Source organism: Anoplophora glabripennis, unplaced genomic scaffold (assembly GCF_000390285.2).
Source record: "Anoplophora glabripennis isolate ALB-LARVAE unplaced genomic scaffold, Agla_2.0 scaffold1144, whole genome shotgun sequence".
NCBI classification, from domain to species: Eukaryota; Metazoa; Arthropoda; class Insecta; order Coleoptera; family Cerambycidae; genus Anoplophora; species Anoplophora glabripennis.
In genome coordinates this window covers 65,007-84,632 of record NW_019417259.1, presented here as the reverse complement: position 1 = coordinate 84,632, position 19,626 = coordinate 65,007, and the positions used below count along the sequence as shown (strand labels likewise).

The 19,626-nt window shown below is 29.7% G+C and overlaps 3 protein-coding genes across 3 annotated transcripts in view; 1 reads left to right on the top strand and 2 right to left on the bottom strand.

The window, feature by feature from the left end:
* Positions 1–18,130, top strand: part of LOC108915013 (procollagen-lysine,2-oxoglutarate 5-dioxygenase 3) — a gene marked incomplete at its 5' end in the record, with an annotated part of 22,088 nt that extends 3,958 nt beyond the window's left edge. The window contains 4 exons of the mRNA XM_018720960.1: positions 756–877; positions 3,747–3,974; positions 16,800–17,124; positions 17,259–18,130. Coding sequence (XP_018576476.1) covers positions 756–877; positions 3,747–3,974; positions 16,800–17,124; positions 17,259–17,795 — 1,212 coding nt within the window. The remainder of the gene's footprint in view (positions 1–755; positions 878–3,746; positions 3,975–16,799; positions 17,125–17,258) is intronic.
* Positions 3,982–10,376, bottom strand: LOC108915016 (immunoglobulin domain-containing protein oig-4-like). Its single transcript, XM_018720964.1, has 4 exons — positions 10,263–10,376; positions 10,025–10,096; positions 6,608–6,757; positions 3,982–4,252 (listed from the first exon to the last, which is right to left on the bottom strand). The coding sequence occupies exons 1-4, from the start codon at positions 10,359–10,361 to the stop codon at positions 4,094–4,096; spliced, it is 480 nt and encodes a 159-aa protein (XP_018576480.1). The 5' UTR covers positions 10,362–10,376; the 3' UTR covers positions 3,982–4,093.
* On the bottom strand, positions 13,777–16,290 carry LOC108915017 (immunoglobulin domain-containing protein oig-4-like). The gene is made up of 5 exons (XM_018720965.2): positions 16,047–16,290; positions 15,890–15,990; positions 15,751–15,832; positions 14,938–15,005; positions 13,777–14,600 (listed from the first exon to the last, which is right to left on the bottom strand). Exons 1-5 carry the CDS (start codon positions 16,129–16,131, stop codon positions 14,442–14,444), a joined length of 495 nt encoding a protein of 164 aa, XP_018576481.1. The 5' UTR covers positions 16,132–16,290; the 3' UTR covers positions 13,777–14,441.
* Positions 18,131–19,626: the final 1,496 nt, after the last annotated feature.

The following is a 19,626-nucleotide window of genomic DNA, read 5'->3' as shown; positions in this document are numbered from 1 at the left end:
TTAACACGTTGACTGCGGTACATACCTCGGGGGGTATGTACTCATTATAAAAAATATGCGAATCTCAATAATCACATTTTTACTGTATCTTGTGGAAGTTGCAGAATCTGTAGTTTTTAGAAATAATGATTTTTCTATTATTTTCTTTTCAAAACTCTTTGCGAATGAAAACGTTAGTATCCTAGGATATATAGTTACAGATACATGCAAGTTTATAGCAATAATTGTGTTATTTTTAATTTTATAGGGTCAAATGTAAAAAAAATGCATATCCCCAGGGATATATACCGCACACAGAGGAAGTTTTGTTACATATCCCCGAAGATATGTATCGCAGTCACGGACAAAGTACATTGAGATTATCTCGCAGTCAACGTGTTTAATATACTTCTTAAGACTTATTTAATTTTGTGTTATATTCTCTTAATACCTTTACAAGTATTTTTAAGTAGTTAGTGAATTCTTTAATTTTTTTTAATACTTATATTAAAACATATTTCTTATTTTTTAAAATTATTTGTAATTGTAAAATATACTTTACAAAAATATTGTATCTATTTCTAAAACATTTAAAAATTGTTTAGCTAAGCTATTTCTTACTTATTAAAATTATATAATAATATATTCTTAAAAAGAATTCCTATAAAGTTAGAAATAGACGATTTTAATAAAATATGAAATTATTAAAGAAAAAAAAAAACTTTAATTTTGTGGCTGGTTTATAGATAATTTATTATACTATATCTATTTTTCAGGCAAAATATCATGCAGTTCATGTCAAAAATTTCACTGAAAAGTATGGCAATAAATACTTATCTGTTAAACAAATAACACCTGAAGACGGCACAACAGAATGGGCAGCACGCGATTTATCTTTGTAAGTAAAATTTTTAAATTTAATGGAATCTATTCAATTTTAAATATCATTGTAATACAAAAAAAATAATCTGAAATATATCATTTTACATTCAGTTCAAATGAATCATTCCAAATTCTTGTAGTTTTGGAATATAAATTAGTAATAGAATATACATATATCATCATTAAGTTTTCCATATTCGATAAACAACATCAAACCGTATAATCTGGTTAAAACTTGCCATCTTATTTCCTGCAGAATTATTACTGTCCCTGGTAAAATTAAAAATAACTGTTGTAATTCTTAAATAAAGATGCAGGGTGTTGAAGTTGAAAAAATAAAAACTATTTTCAGGCATATCTCGGAGATACATTAAGGGATATTTTTCTAATTTGATATGAGGAGTTTTAACTGGGACCTACATCATTTGCTGTGAATTCATGTCAATATGTCTTTTTAAATGTCTTGTTAGGGCACTGCGTAAAGCGGAAATAAATAACATTTTCCAAATATTCAATGATTTTTCAGCATAAAAGGTAAACTTGTTGAATATCACTGCGAGACACCATTTTTGAAAAAACTGCGTTTAAAGTCGGCAAGGAAGTACAGTTTGTGAATAACATAATTACGAAACTTTGAGACTCATTTGTCTAGTAGATAAATGTCATTAATGCAATGTTACTTCCAATTTGTAGAAGACAGTGCACAGTGTTACGGCATAATTTTTTTACAAACAGTGAAATGATGGATATGGTAGCAGTTTATGCTCAAGAAAATTTTAATGAACACGCCGCAGCAAGGCTTAAGGCAAATATTTATCGTAATTGAGAACAACCTGACCGAAAATTATTCTCTAGATTAGTTGCAAGATTAAGAGAAAACGGTACATTTAAAAAAAAGGGTAGTCATGGTAGACCCACAATGCGAACTATTGGCTAAGAAGAACTAGTATTAAATTTGGTATAAGACGAGTATCCGACGAATTTCCACAAAAGTAACGCTATGTAAAAGTATACGAGTAGTTTCCATTATTCTTCATGAACAACAATTGTACCCATACCATTATACACTGGTGCATAATTTATTGCCCAATGACTTTTTACCAAGAGGAAATTTTTTGCCAATTCATCTTAAGGAAATTCTTCTGAAGATCCATCTTTTATAAATAAAATTTTATTCACTGATGAGGCAACTTTAAAAAAAATATGGTCATATGTGGGTCGAAGAAAATCCAAATAAAAACACTGTAAGACACTTTCAGCATGCATTTAAGTTTAGTACTTGGTTTGGAATAATTGATGATCATCTTCTTAGGCACTTTGAATTTGCGGCGTCTTTAAACGGTCAAAATGGTGCCCCTGCATCCTCTAATAGTAAGAAACCATTTAGATAACATATTTTCTCATCGATAGATAGGAAGAGGAAGTGAACACAGATGGCCTCAATGTAGTTCAGATCTAAAACTTTTTGATTTTTTGTTTCTGGGGTTATATTAAGGCCACGGTTTATAATGCTGCCTCTATCAACAATAGAGATAAACTCTGGCAAAGAATAGTTGCATGTGCAAATACTATAAGAAACCTGAACCCATCATTTTTCACTGTTCGGAGAAATTTTGTAAAAAGATGTCGATGTTTAGTCAAATGGGGGACATTTCAAAAATAATTTTAAACATAATTAATGTTTTTCTTAGTTCTTCTTGGTATATTTTATGAATTAATTATTTGTTACACAAAAAATGTTCTTTATATTTTTATTTTAGTTTCCTTAATTGTTTGATATGTTTTACTATTGTAATAACTGAAATATCATATATAAACAATATATTGTAAAGTATTAAAATATTTTAATGTTCATTAATGCTATTTAATTATCAAAAAATTATGTTTCTATAACACAAGTTAGAAATTAATGAAGTTACGTTATCCACGAACTGCACTTCCTTGCCGACTTTAAATGAATTTTTTTCAAAAACGGTGCCTCAATGATATTTAACAAGTATACCTGTTATATTGAAAAATCATTGAAAATTTTAAAAATGTTGTTTATTTCTGCTTTACGTAGTAGCGTAACATTTATTTTTTAGATAAGGGTCTCGAAAATATAGTTTGCACACCACTGGTTTTTTGTATTGACGTGAAATACAGCAAATGATGTAGGCGCCTGTTAAAACTCCTCATATGAAATGAGAAAAAAATCCCATATCGTAAGGAAAATCGTTTTTATTTTTTCAACTTCAACACCCTGTATCTCGAAAACTAAGTGTTTATGAGCAATATTGTATATGACTTTTTCCCCATTAATTTTCATCGTAGAATCTAGTGGTAAAATTTGGCCAATTCTTTAACGGACACCCTGTATACAGGGTAGGAAAGTACTGATGGTTTATCTGAAGTTACGTGAGAGCAATAAAGTAAGCCATAGAAATCCATGTGATAGACAAGGATGGGTATAGTGAAGGCGTCTAATAGTCACTGCCCATTTCACCCTTTCACAAATAAGAAGTGGATCTTATTTGTGGAAGGGCGAAACGGGCGGTGACTATGAGACGCCTTCATTATAGCCATCCTTCTCTATCGCATGGATCTCTATGGCTTACTTTATCGCTCTCACATAACTTCAGATAGACCATTGGTACTTTCCTACCCTGTAGATAAGATTAACAAGAAAAACTAAGTAATTTTTTTCCAAGGTTTTCATTTATACTTTAATATCTAGGGTTTATTATAAGAAAAAGAAACTCGTTTATCAAAGGTTTGATAAAATTTCAGGGCAATAAGTTTAATAGTTTTAAATGTTGTTTAATAACAAATTTGGTTAACTAAATATTTTTTATTTACACAGTGCAGAATTCAAATTACTAAATTAACGAGATCATTATTTTTAGGGATCAATGTCTCTCCAAAAAATGTGATTTATATTTTTCTGTGGATTCTATTGCTCATCTAGACAACCCTTATACACTTCGTTTACTCATAGAACAAAATCGTACAATTGTAGCTCCCATGCTCACCAGACCTGGCAAAGCCTGGAGTAACTTTTGGGGTGCACTGACTAAAGATGGCTTCTATGCACGTTCAAATGATTACATGGACATTGTGCACAACGAAAAGAGGCAAGTACTTTAGTAGTTAGAAGTTTTGTATTGTTTACTTTGTGTGTGTAAGTTGAAAATCCTATAAATTATTTATTTTTTATAACAAGGTATTTATGTATGCCATTATTTCAAATTATTTAATCAAAAGCAATACTGAAATCAGTTTTAAAGGATCTTCGATCTATGGAGTACATATTGTCGGCTGTACATTCATAAACACCAGCATCCATTTGTGTTGCAGGATCTATTTCTAGTTTGCTTTTTATTTTGTCTACACCAATTTGCCACTCGTGTATCTGCAAAATTGAAAAAAAAATTATGGAGAATTTATTGTTACATACTAAATGATGTAGTGATATGTATATGTAAGTTGACATGCAGTAATGTTTTGTCAATCCGAATTTCAATTATCCAGATTTCTTAGTTATCTAGACCAATTTTCTTCCCAATATGTACTCTATAATCTGGTAATAATAAATAAGTTTTTTTTATTAAAGTTAATTGATACATTTGTTTTATTATTATAGTAATTATTATACAGGGTGAAGCAGAATGAAGTATACATTTTAAATTTAGTAGGTTTAATTAGTGACTAAATTATTATTCATAAATCAAACAAAAGTTTTTGAGAAAACAGGGAAATCGTATTTGTTTAAAATTATATCATTTAAATTACCACCATTCTTGAAGTTTAATTGGAAAATTTTGCATTACCCATGCTAGCATTTGAATTGGGATTGCGTTAATCTCTATCCGAATATTATTTTTAAGTTCGTCCAAAGTTTGTGGTCGAGTAGAAAACACTTTTGACTTTACGTAGACCCATAAAAAGAAATTACAAGCTGATATAGGTATGTGGTAACCGTGCCGGCCAGTTGAGGTCACCAAATTTCAAAATGACGTGACCAGGAATATACTTCGCAGAATTGCCATAGACTCCCTAGCAGTGTGAGAAGTGGCTCCGTCCTACTGAAACTATAGTCAAATATTCACATCAACATTATGAAGTTGTTACTCAAAGTTAAGCAATACCTACTAATAATGTTTTGATGTAACAGTAACAAGCAACTCATTTTCTTCAAAGAATGGCCCAAAAATTCGAAAGGCTGATTTTTTCACTATGAAGTGGTAATTCGTGCAGTTGCTGAGGATTCTCCATCGCCATAACGAAAGTTATTTTTGTTAACATAATCTGATGGATGAAAATTTTCCTCAAAGAAGAATGGCCCAAAAATTCGAAACGCTGTTATTGCACTCCACACGTACCTTTTTCGCTACGAAGTGGTAATTCGTGCAGTTGCTGAGGATTTTCCGTCATTGTTATATCATATATGTATAGAAAAAAGAAGATAGATGTTGCTAGGAAGTAGTTGTAAATAAAATAAAAGAGAAAGTGACATATAAAAAATTATTGAACTGTTAAAATATAGTTTTGTATTTTTAAAAGATAATAAAGAAGAGAGAAGGAAGTCTGAGTGATTATTTATAATAGAAATTTAATAGGGTTATGGGTCCAGAATAAAATGCACATAGCTGTGGATGTTTTGAAATAATTCGAACAGTGAACAAAAGTTTTAAGAAAACAACGATATGTTAAGCAGAGAGAAATTCAACATTGTGCCCTTTGCTGGGGAAAATTTTGCAGCATGGTCATTCAGAATCAAAAGTATACTACGTGAAAGTAAAGCTATAAAAGCTATTGAAGATGAACAGTTCAACGAGAAAACAGAAAACGAATCTATAGAAGCACGAGCTCAAGCAATTATAATAGAGATTTAACAATTGACGATATCCGGGTTTTCAGCAAGTAACATTTCGAAACACTTGCAAAAATCGACGTGTTCCAAATTCCAAAATCTTGTGGCAAAAGTTTTTGTAGGGATGGGAATGTATTCTTTCAGAATGCGACAATAACTTCGGTTTGAAATATTGATCGTTTAGGAGTTCGTAACACAGGTGTCTTTACCTTTCAGCATTTCAGGTGTACATACAGTACACGTTCCTCCTTTTGGTTTTTCTGTGACACATGAGCAGTACAGCAGAACTTATTTACCCACTTTCTAATTGTTATTCGATTCGGAACTGGATCTTGTGGATTTAAATGAAAGTGATGAGGGAATAGATGCTAGGTGGTTACAATGGACTTATTATTCTTAAAATAAATTTCAACCTCCACAGAACGTTGAATGTTTGACCAACGTTACATATTCACAACTAAACTGACATTTCTGGCAATCGCTTTGACAACTGTCTTATACTTCTATTTCTCGCAAAAGCATGGCGACTTGATCTGAATTTGTGACTCACTATAATATGAAACAAACTAACATTGTATAACCCTGTATAATATGTGTTATAATAGAGCAACACTTTGGTAATCATAATTTTTGGGGATTTCGGAAATGATAAGAAATAGAAAAATTGTTAAATAGCAAAGTTAGACTACTGGATTGCTAACTTAGTGATCTGCTCTAACTGTTTTTTTCAAATGTTTTTGAAAAAGAACGGGATATTTATATTCAAAAACTTACTGTATATATTTGTTGTCAGCATTTATTAATTTTAATTTGGAATTACATTGTACACAAAAAAGGCTATACTGGATAAGATATTATCTAAATTGTTTTTGTAGCGATATTTACTGTACTTACATGTAGATACTGGTGGGTAAATATTTCATTTCCATCTTTATACCATGTGATATGAGGTCTGGGATTTCCTCGTGCCAAACATAAAAATGCTATTTTATGACCTAACACATATTCATAATCAAAATGTGAGGCCAGTGTTATTTTAGCTCCCTAAAACATATAGAATTTTAATTACTGTCGATAGATTTTTTTAAAATTTTTAATTATCCATTATAAAAAATTGAACACAATTTGTGCCCTAAATATTGAGAACAGAAAAACACATAAATAAATATATATAATTTTTATGATTCCTGATATGGTGACATGTTTTATAAAATTGTTTTTATAACCAACAAAATATAATTCATTTGATATGAAGCTTAAGCCAGATGAGCATTTTAAAGTGTCACACTGAAAGCTGAAATCGATTATAGTGCAAAATAAAATCGCTAGAAGGTACTCTTATAAACTTTCTAAAATTGCCACTATTTTCTCCATCTAATATATTTAAAATTTTATTTTTATTATATTTCCTACATGGTTTTTGATAAACTAGTGACAACTACCTTCATGATGGTTGTTATAGTATTTACTTCCATTAATCATTCAACATGTTTTTTCAATGATATACAGGCTGTGACATTCGCTTCCCACTACAGGGATCTTGGAAACGGTAAGAGATATGAAGTAGCTTAAATGGGGGCAAAGTTGCGTAATCAGGGGACCAACATTATACCTCTAAAAAATCAAGGCTAATGTGAATAGTTTTCGAAATATTTGAAAAATAAACGAAATTTTGGAAATCCGTTTTTGTTTAATTTCAGCCTTGTTTGAGGTGATATTGAAAAAAGAAGAACATTTTATCATGGCAACTTTTTGCCCTCTATCGAATGGCATAATCAGTTTTTATATGTAACCTTTCGTCTCTCCACAACCATCATCATCATTTTTTTAAATACGACCCTGGAAATTTTATTACATTTTTTGCAAGCCTTCATGACTCCCAATATTGAACTGCTTCAGTTCGAACCAGATTCAAACGTTTTGTCTCTAAATATTCATCTTCAATGTATTTGTTCCAAATGTATCTAATTTTTTTTAGATTTTTATGTTTCTTGAATTATCATACACTCTAAGTGTCGTTAGACTGTGAAATCCACCTAGTTATTTAAACTATTAGCAGAACACGTTGCAATAAAACATTAGAGTTTTAATCTCCATCACCTGGTCATACATAATTCGATAAGTTATTGCATCAAAATTAAAACATTACTACTATCATAATTTCATTATGACAAATTAATTCTTAAAAATGCATATGAACAACCAAAACTCCAAATAAATATTACACTTTAAAAAATTACAGTATGTGTTCAAAATTTGGCAAATGTTGAAAATTAAGATAAGCATAATATGATGCATATGAACAACCAAAACTCCAAATAAATATTATAGGTACTTTAAAAAATCACAGTAAATATTCAAAAACGTTTCCGTTTTGGCAATTGTTGAAAATGAAGATAAGCGTAGTATGATAGGAATTTATTATACCTGTAACCGCAACTGTGAAATAGCATGTCAGATGTGTTTGTATGAATATCCTGAAAAAAAGTTAGATCGAAATTTGTTTGAATTTTAAGCACTCAATATAGTAGATAATAGTTTAAATAACTAGGTGGCTTTCACAGGGTCTAGCGACACTTAGAGTGCACAATAAATCAAGAAACATAGAAGTCTTATAAAAATTTGGATGAATTTGGAACGAATACATTGAATCCGGTTCGGACTGAGGCAGTACAGTATTGGGAGTCATGAAGGCTTGCAAAAAATGTAATAAAATTTCCAGGGTCGTATTTAAAAAAATGAAGTTGATGATGGTCCTGGAGAGACGAAACGTTACATATCAAAATTGACTATGCCATTCAATAGAGGGCAAAAAGTTGCCATAAGAAAGTGGCTGAAATTAAACAAAAACGGATTTCCAAAATTACGGTTTTTTTCAAATATTTCGAAAACTAATGTTAGCCTTGATTATTTAGAGGCATAATGTTGGTTCCCTGATTAAGCAACTTTGCCCCCATTTTCGTATCTCTTACCGTTTCCAAGATCCCTGTAGTGAGAAGCGAATTTGTAACAGCCTGTATAATATTCATAGTATAAACAAATAACTGAACGAGTGCCTCTATTGCAAATTCATTTGCAAAAAAATCAACAAATGAGGCATCCATTTTACCTCTCCCTGCTTCGAAATCCGTTTTTTGTTAGATATGTATGTGGCGAAGGAGAATTAACTCAAGAATTGTTTCAAATTCTTATATACACTTTCAACAGATAGCATCTAAATGGCTTCTCACCGAGGCAATTTACCACGCTTTGAGTAGTGTCTACATTGTATGTTTATACATGTTGGCTTTGTCTCAAATTTATATATAGTTTAATGGAAACATCTATAAATAAGGCATGTCCTGCCTTGACTGGCATTATGGTTCCATTCATTGTTTTTATAGAGGATCCCACAAAAATTAGCAGGAAAAATTAAAGAAAAATAGTTCCCATTTTTTATTGCAAAATACATATTCATAAGTTTTATTTTAATTAAGCAATATGTCAAACTGTGGACAAATAAATATTAATATTTTCTTATATTTAAAATTAATGTAATCTGACTCGATTACAAAATTGATTTTCTCGTGCATGGCTAGTGTGATTTTGTAGAACTATATTTTAATTACGCTTATTCTGTTTTGTAATGATGCTAAAGTTTTAATGAGAAATTTCATTTTATGGTATATACATATAGTTAAAGCTTGCCAATTTATTGTAGAAATTCAACCACATTTTTCTTGATAATATTGAAAATATGCTCAGATAAATATGAAACAATAGTTATCAAGAAAAGTATGAATCAACGATATGAAACTGTTATTACAAATAGAGACAAAATACATGATATTAATTTTCTTTTTGTTTGTTATATTCTTTACTACAGTTTCAATACCAATTTATTGGTATAGAACAAGGGTCGGCAAGTAATTTTAGGCGCGGTCCGGATACTTTTAAAAATTTTTAATGAGGTCCATTTAAACTCAAATTTAATCTGCTTACTAACCATTAAGAACTCAAAACACTCACACAATTGTAAAATACTAGAAAAAATGATAAGGTTGACACTCAAACGTAAAAAAAAAACATTTTTTAAATAATTTATTTGAGTAATTTATACGTTCAAAACATTTTTGGCGGTCCAGTATTTTACCTTCCGCGGTCCGGACCTGGACCGCGGTCCGCCAGTTGCCGACCCTTGGTATAGAACAACAGAGTATGGAAAAATGTATTTGATGTTGCCATTTATTTAGTAATAATTCGTGCAGATACTGTAGCCAAAAACTGTTTTTGAAAAATAATCAATTTTGCTTTGTAATAATTTGTACTTACATTATTGTTATTGTAATATTGATCTGATTCTGGGTCCCTATACTTTCCAGTTATGGGTAAGCCAATTTGAAACTAGAACAATTTGATCATTAATCTCACAAATATTTTTTTAGTTACAGTAAAAATAGGAACAAAGAGAAAATATTTTAATTATTACATATACACAGTTTTGCAGCTAGTAATTATTAAAATTATATTTCAAATTTCAATTATTACGATTCAATATTAAATTTTTTACCTTTGACTTGGTTCTACTTCTTGTACGGCCTCTTCTGGATTCAACATTATAAAAAAATAATATAAATACTATCAAAATAACTGAAAAATCTGTTCTCATATTTTTTTAGTTCTGCTACAGACAATAGAATTTGAAGAAATGATAGTGGAAAATCGTTGTTAGGTCCCCTTTAATTCACAGATTGATATAATTTATATCAATTGAGGGATTGCACTACATAATGTTTAGCAACATACATTTATATTTTAATAAAAGCGGTTGTTGAATATTGTTACAGTTAATAGAATAATGTTAAGTTCCATTGCATACAGAACTTACATGATACTTATATTTTACAGATAATTTCTCATAAGTATTTTCATCAAGGAGAGTTGTAGGAGTTTGATTTATAATAATAATTTTCCCAATATACAGGGTGTTCCTTAATGATATGCGAATATTTGCTTGATAAACTATATGGTCCAAATATGTTCTGCTACGAAAATACGGGGTGTTAAAATTTAAGGGAAAAGACGGAAATTAATTTACATTTTCGATACCACTTGAAATATTTCAGTGATATTTAGTACATAGTGATAGTTAATAAAGGCGCATGTTTTTCAATACAAACATAATTTTTAGCTAACAGTGGCATGCATAGGACACTGACCGATATTTTTAAAGAAAAAAATGGTACGCCAATGGTTTTTTTCCCAAATAAAATTATCTTTGAAATCCCCGTTCAATTCGAAATATAAGAGCACTCTTGAGTTTTTGTCCTACGATGCACCGTTTTTGAGTAATAAAATAAAACCCATTATATTGTCCGTAATTAATTAATGTAATTATTGAAGAATACAACTTTGCAATAATCCTAGTTGGCCTGGAATGTGTCATTTGCATTTCTATATAAGAGCATGAATAATTGCAGCATGTGATAGAATAAAAAATATTCTGGGAATATTTCAATGAGTGCGCAATTCCATGAGCAGAAGGGCGAAAACATACATATTGAGTGAAGGAGGCCATTTTCAACAGTTTTTGTAATAATAGTTAGATATTAGTTGTAATGTTTTGTAAATGTAGTATGTACTTAACTGTAATGTATATAATGTTTGCTATTAAATTGTTAATAATTCTATAAGTTTTTTTTTTTACTCGAAAACGGCGCATCGCAGGACAAAAACTCAAGAGACCTCTTATCTTTCGAATTGAACGGAATTTCAAATATAATTTGATTTGGGAAAAAAACCATTAGCGTAACATTTTTTTCTTTAAAAATATCAAAGTCAGTGCTTGTATGCACACTACTGTTAGAGCTAAAAATTATGTTTGTGTTGAAAACATGCGTCTTTATTAACTATCAGTACGTACTAAATAACATTGAAATATCTCAAGCGGTTTCAAAAAAATATTAATTAATTTCCTTCTTTTTCCTAAAATAACACCCCGTTTTTTCGCAACGGAACATTTTTGGACCATAGTTTATAAAGCAAACTATCGTTCATTTTCCATGTAGAATCACACCATTAAATATTCACATATCATTAAGGAACACCCTGTGTTAATACTAAATTGATTAAATTATAACTTATGTCAAATAGAGAGCTCACACATCACAGTTTAAGACATTTAAATTAAAAATACATTATTTGGATCATCACCTTATCAAAATCCATCCATCCATCAAAATAATCTACAATGGTAAAGCTACCAAAAATAAATGCTGATGGATTGAATAATCTGAATGTCTCAGTCAATCTAAAATTTTAAACATTAAGGCCCGGTACTTTGAGTCGGATAAAGCTGGATTAACTAATCAATCGATTAGACTGTGATTATACTTTATAAAATAAATCTGTATATGTACAGTTTAATTGCCCGATCAGTTAATCAAGCTTTAACCGAGACTTACAGTACTGGCCTAAATTGCATAAAATACATTGTTGGATGGCGATAGGAGATTATGGGTCACTATGATGTAGATTGACCATTATTGGTCACCTAAGTATACAGAATGTTCCATTTAAAAAAGTGATCTGTATTTCTGTGAAATTGAATTGTTTTTACAACATAGGTATTAAGAAATTGAAAGTTTTGTTCCACTTTTATTTTTGCATTTTTTTCATATACAGGTTCGGAAAGTCCCCATGGTTCATCGGCCGTTACGTGAGAGCGATAAAGTAAGTCATAGAAATCCGTGCGATAGAGAAAGATGGCTATAATGAAGGCATCTCATAGTCACCGCCCATTTCCCCTTTCCACAAATAAGATCTACTTCCACTTGTAATTCAGCGACCGGCGGTCATCTTTGTGTTCGTTGTTCGCCTTTTCTGTAATAGATGTCACTACTTATACAATTCCGACTATTCAGTATTCCGATATGTTAATACAATCCGTTAACAGAGGGCAGCACAATTTGTCTAAGGTGAGGCGCAGCCCTAGAAAGAGTGATGCCAGATCTACAGATTTTTTTGGGATTGGGGAAATAGGGAATTTTGCTTTATTTCTTGGGATATTTAAGTCATTTTAAAAAGTATACTTAAATAACAACTAAATGAACTTTAAATGCAGATGAGCACTATACTCCATTTGAAGAACTTCTCAGTAGGGGAAACAAGGTCAATAGATTTACAAACAGAGGTATCTACTAGCTACTGTAAAAAATTTTCTTTGTTACGCGTTGTGCTGCCCTCTGTTAACGGATTGTATTAACATATCGGAATACCGGAGTCGAAATTGTATAAGTATTTGCCTATTAGAGAAAAGCCAAATGAGGAAAACAAAGATGACCACCGGTCGCTGAATTACAAGTGAAAGTGGATCTTATTTGTTGAAGGGTGAAATGGGTGGTGACTATGAGAAGCCTTCATTATAGCCATCCTTCTCTATCGCACGGATTTCTATGACTTACTTTATCGCTCTCACGTAACGGCCGATGAACCATGAGGACTTTCCGAACTTGTATATAGTATAACACTATATACATGATAGTAAACTTTTATTTCAGAAGAGAAACAAATACTTGATTTAATATTATTATACATACATATACATACACCATGACAAATGGAACCACACAGTTCCATTTGTCAAACAAAATAATGTAAGGACCTTAAGAATTTCTAACTATTAGATTTTTCTTTTTTAATACTATTTGGTAAGTAATGTATTTTCATACATTGATAGATGCCCCTCACAAAAAGTCTTTTACTGTGTTAGGTAAGTTTAATTCTGACAAAATGTTGTGCTATCTTTTTTAATGTTTTACATTTTCCCCCCTTTAACTATTCCAAACCTAGTAGTATCTGTAGTTTTACAGATATTTTTATGAGTTGATTATATGTAAATGAGGAATGAAACTAAAATATATATTTATTAAATTAATGAACAACAATATGTACCTAGTAGTTTTATATAATAAATAAATATTTGTATAACAAATAACATACCTACTTATCAAACTACTGTAATTGTAAATTAAATTACATACAAAGAATTTATTTTCAGACTTATATAATGCCTTTTTGTTCACTATTGATATATCGCTGGATATATGTGCATTTCGTTCATTACTTAAGTAATTCTATACAAGTACCTACTTTTTTTACAATTTCACCCATATAATTTGCAAACTATTAATTGAAACTACAGATGAAAGTATAGAAAAGTGAAATTGAAAAAAAAATTGTGTTCATTTATACAGGAATATTTTTGTAACATTCTAATCCCATATCTTTTTAATTTTATGAGGTGTTTTCTTTTAAACAAAACACTTTATATTGTTACATATTTAGCTAGAGCAATTCCATAGAATTAGTTTTGATAGGCTAGTAGGAAATATGAAATATGTCCAAAAGGGTATGTCATTTATTTGAAGTATATTGTATCAGGCAAAAGATTGTCTCAATAACTGACTCTTTTTAAAACACTCTTTTGCCCTTATCTCTCTTACTATTAGACATCCTATCAAAGCTTATTTCATTGTAACTGTAAGACATTATTCTAACCAAATATACAAAAATATAGAGGGTGCCTATGTAATAAATCAAAATTTTGGTTTATATCTCATTCAGTATTATTTCTTTTCAATAATCATTTTCCTTTGAAATCATGACAATTGACTAATATTTTTTTCCATTGGTTATGTGATTATCCCTCTATAGTCCATAATTACTAGTCAGAGTGCTACGAAAACTACTAATATGTAACCATAACATAATCTGTCCGAAATCCTCTAGAGTCGATAGCATATTTATTGTTAGCCTGGCACTCATAATACCCAGCATCTTTTTGTGTTGTGGGATCGATTTCCATTTTACTTTTCATTGTGTCATTACCTATTGGCCATTCATGTACCTAAAGTAAATAAGTATATGTAACATTACTTTTCCTTTGTAATTGAACAAATGGATTTTGTAAATAGAATGTTCAGTTTTTAATATGTAAGTTATTCATGATCACCCTTTTTCCAAAATATGTAAATATTTCAACTGAAAAAAAAAAATATGCTCTCAGCATTCATTGTAGATAATACCTTTTTTTAAATTTTGTTTTTTGTAGAGTTTGACATGTATATTTATATAGATAGTGATATCTATAAGAAACTGAAAATTCCTTGGCCAATTAATAAAATATATTAAGTTATTGGGTACATTATTGTCATTAATAAAAATTATTCTTCAAAGTATATTACCTGAAAAAATTTATGGTATATTAATTCAATCCCATCTTTAAACCAGGTTATTTCAGGTCTGGGATATCCTGAAATGTATAAAATGGATATTAATTAATATCAAATTGGCTAATTTGATAGTGATATTTATAAAACCCTTGAAAACCAAAGAAAATCACAAATATCTTAAAGAATTTAACATCCATAATGCCGATATTAAACAAAAGATTATTTAATTTGATATAAAAAAGGTTTTGCTGTTTGAAATTAACGAACTAAAGACAGTAACTAGAAAAATGGAATAATTATTTTTGAAATTAAATATTAATATAACTTCATAATTATATGAATATGGAGATCATCTCATACATCAAAAATTAAGTTGCCATCAGTCATATGGAAAAAGTTATGGATATTCTTGCAATCCTGCTAAAATTTTTACAAATATGGTATCTCCTAAATGGCTATATACATATGGCATACTACATAATTTTTTTATTAAAATTTTGCGCTCGTGCCCAACTTGCAAAAATATGTAGGATGTAAATTAAAGGAATTTGATCGACAGCTATTTGAAGTGTATGTGAATCGACAGCTACTTGAAGTGTATGTGGAAGTTGGCATTATTGATGAGAACATATTGAGAAATCTTGTACACAAATTTCAGTTTGAATTCTTTCTGCATATAGTTCTAACCAAATGCCAGCATGACATACTCTGTATCTCAACTGAATTTATATTTATACAACTCTATGAAAGTAATTATAAATGTAAAATATAAAAGGTTGAAGGTTTTAAAGACTACTTAAAAATTAAAAAAATCTTAATACCTACCTTGTGCCATGCAGAAGAAAGTTATTTTCCTTCCTAACATATATTCTAATTCAAAGTGACTTGCTTTAACTATTTTTGCCCCCTAGAAGAATTTAACAATAATTTATATAAATCATATTTAACGTAATGACAAACTCACATCCTTATTTTCATAGTAGTTCTTTGACGCAGGATTTCGGTGTTGAATTATAACTGGCATCCTAGAGTTGTACAGACGTCCTCTGCCTCTTGCTGGTTTTCCTACATTTAAGTTAAATTAGTAAATATTGTATTTACTTATTCTTTTTTTTTAATACCTCTTCCCCCTCCTCTAGCACAATAGGTAATAGATACACAAAAACATATCACTAACAATAATATAAACAATTTATTAATTATCATTTCAAAAAATTTCCCGAAAAAATAATTGTCTGATTGTAGTGCGTTAAGATTTAAAACTTACTTCCTTTCATTTTTAAGACTCGACTGTAATGGCCCAACAGTTGATAAATTTATTTATTTTGTCATTACCAAATTAATATTCAAAAGGGGACATGGTGGCCATTAAGATATTGCTGTATCGTTCTCAAGGATCCTTTAAGCTGCTTTTAAACATTGGATGTATAATAATTTTTATTTTATTAATTGGGTACTCTATTTCTCATTTTTTAACTATTCAATATGTAATAAAATCTTAATCCTAAGAATTGAAAAAAAAGTACCTATTCTTTACATTCTGTGTTGGGAAAGTTTATTTTTGAGTCTATTGTTAGATGATTCAGTAGCTGGCATATTTATTTATCTTATATCATAAGTATTTAAAAGACTAAATAGGTTGTAAAGGATCAGTTAAAATATAATAAAATAATAATAAAAATCACCGATTTTAGATTTGTATAAGATACATATTTTTTACTACTTTCATTATTTTTTTGTTTGAGTAGTAAATACCTAGAGAAAGTCAAGATATTTATTTTTAAATGTCAGATAGTAAGATATTAAAAAAATATTTTTAAACATATTTGCCATATATTTCTTTACAGTAAATTAATAACAATGTTCATTTTCAGAGGTCTATGGAATGTACCATTTATGGCAAATGTTTATTTGATAAATGCGACACTTTTAAAAAAATATGATAGAAAGCAGTTGCATTATAATAAACCAAATTTGGATGCTGATATGGCTTTCTGCAGTATTCTTAGAGAACTTGATGTGTTTATGTATGTTTCTAATCGTGTTGATTTTGGGCATTTATCCAATCCCGATACTTATGACATAACTAGAGCTGAACCAGACATGTATCAAATATTCGATAATGAAATCGATTGGGAAGAAAAGTATATTCATGAAGAATATCCAGAAAACTTTAATCCTGAAAAAGAGGACAAACAGGTAATGTCAGTATGTCTGTTTTTGCAGAATTATGAACCGAACAAACACTACACCAGCTTGAAACAATTTGAAGCTGCTACTAAAACATAGGATTGCTTTGATTTTTTAATTATATTATAAAAGTTTTTTTTCAGCCTTGCCCTGATGTTTATTGGTTTCCAATTGTGTCAACAAAGTTTACAACAGCTTTAATTAATATGATGGAAAGTTATGGAAAGTGGTCATCGGGGAAACATGAAGATGACCGATTAGACGGGGGATATGAAGCTGTACCTACACGTGACATTCATATGAACCAAGTAGGATGGGAAAGACACTGGCTTCATTTCTTAAACAAATATGTTAGGCCACTTCAGGAAAAAGTTTTCATAGGTTACAGTCATGACCCTCCTAGGTCTTTTATGAATTTTGTAGTACGCTACCGACCTGACGAACAACCAAGACTTAGACCTCATCACGACAGCTCTACATATACGATAAATATTGCTTTAAATCAGATTGGCATTGACTATGAAGGAGGCGGTTGCCGTTTTATTAGATACAACTGTAGTGTCGTTGATACAAAAATTGGATGGATTTTAGTACATCCTGGCAAATTAACTCACTATCATGAAGGATTATTAGTTACAAAAGGAACGAGGTATATTATGATTTCTTTTGTTGACCCTTAAAAAAGTCACAACCAAATTTTACTCTTAATATAAATAAACAATACCTACTTATTTAGAGATAGCGAAGTGTTAGAAGATTTATAGTTTTATTACAAAATCAGAAATATAATAATGCTTGTTATATTTTTAGACTTTTTGCATTTTGCATTACTAATTAAACTAATGGCAATAGTTTAACATCATTGTATTTCACGTTATATGTATTGTAATACTCATATTTTTAGATCTGATTAATTAATAAGTAGAATATATTTAAAACAATAATTAAATGTTATGAAAAATTTTATACCATTTATACCAGTTTGTAGATGACCAAATAAAGGTATTTTTATGTACCTAGTAATTTTATTAATAATAATGGGTACATCTTGTTCCGTCATGTGAAGAACTAGATTTTGAGGCCGTCTAAGTTGCAATAGATAGTCGAAGGATGTTGTGTATTACTGTCTGTAAAACAGTATATTGTGCTAGTATTGTTCTTAATATTGCACTGGAGTTTGTAATTTTTCTATTAAATATACTGAAAAATAATTATTTGAAAAAAAATAAGAGCACACTTCATTAACATTTTGCAAAGATTTCTGCTCTCTGTTAGAATCACAGAAATCATTAAATGAGAGTTTATATATTTATTTCTTCAAATTTTTAGAGGTTGTAAATACATAAAATAAATAAAACCTTTTATTAATACCAATATACAGAGTGGTCCGTCAAGACTGGACAATCCTTTTTTTTATGTATTATTGAAATGAATTTTTTTAAATGTATGATAGCCTTCTAGAAAAGTCAAGTTCGTAATTCATAGTCTGCTGCAAGAATTTTCCATAAAATTACTACGTTTTTTTTAACAAAAATCTGACTCCATACATTTAATCAGCATCATTTAAGGTGGCCATATCCCTGACCGAGAAATAGTCAAATTTCTGGCATTTTTAGGTACCGAAATCTTGAGAAATAAAACGTGTAGAACAAAAGTAAGCCCAAAAATAAAATCCTTGATGTTCTGTTTATTCATTGTCACTATTTAAATTTACTCAATAAAATAATAACTTAAAAAAGCGTTTGTAAAACATGCGTTTGCTGTTATCCTAACTCCACATCTTAACAATTATTTTCACTTACTTATAAATAAAAGTAAACAATTTTATATGTAGGACTAAGCAAGTATATGTTATAAGAATATTTACATGTGGAGTTATATATAAAAAAGTTGATATTTTCGTAAATTTCAGTACCTAAAACCTTGATGGTTTGATCGTTTTTTGCACCTGTTTATTCGTATTACTGCGGCGTCTTTGAAAATACACAGATGTCATGACAACAATCCCGTTATTTGATAAGCTTCAAATTATTGTTATTAAATTACTTAAATTGTCTTTGTGGAAAACACTATTTCAAGAATATGGCGCCCTTAAAACGCCAGTATCTCAAATTTCATCAAGTTATAATGTGGAATATTTTTCTTATAAAGGCTTAAAATTGTATATTTTGTAAGGTTTCTATCTTAGCTTAGTAAAAAAATTTAGGAGTGATTGGAAATGTCTATGGAAGAAAAATTAACCAATTTTAAGTCTTGCCTAAAATTGTGAAAATAACTTAATAAGCGCATCAGGCAGTGTTAATGATTGATTAATTTTTTATGTTGCAATTTCCAATGCCTCCTAGATTTTGAAATGGAAACTGAATCTTGATAAAACTGAAGTTTTAAGTTTGATTAAAAAATTCTTATTCTGTATTATATATCTTAAAATTTAAGGTACTGGGGCTATAAGCTCCGTTTTATGTCGAACGTTTATAAAAAAATTCCTAAATTGTCTGGAAAATTGCTTTT

What these genes read in the sequence shown, in the direction of transcription:
- LOC108915016 (XM_018720964.1), bottom strand. Translation starts at nt 10,361, where the DNA reads ATGAGAACAGATTTTTCAGTTATTTTGATAGTATTTATATTATTTTTT. An exon ending in GAAGTAGAACCAAGTCAAAG is followed by an intron (nt 10,097 to 10,262) that starts GTAAAAAATTTA and finishes AAATTGTTCTAG; the next exon opens with TTTCAAATTGGCTTACCCAT. An exon ending in AATATTACAATAACAATAAT is followed by an intron (nt 6,758 to 10,024) that starts GTAAGTACAAAT and finishes TATATGTTTTAG; the next exon opens with GGAGCTAAAATAACACTGGC.
- LOC108915017 (XM_018720965.2), bottom strand. Translation starts at nt 16,131, where the DNA reads ATGATAATTAATAAATTGTTTATATTATTGTTAGTGATATGTTTTTGT. An exon ending in TTTCTTCTGCATGGCACAAG is followed by an intron (nt 15,006 to 15,750) that starts GTAGGTATTAAG and finishes TATACATTTCAG; the next exon opens with GATATCCCAGACCTGAAATA. An exon ending in TATACCATAAATTTTTTCAG is followed by an intron (nt 14,601 to 14,937) that starts GTAATATACTTT and finishes TATTTACTTTAG; the next exon opens with GTACATGAATGGCCAATAGG.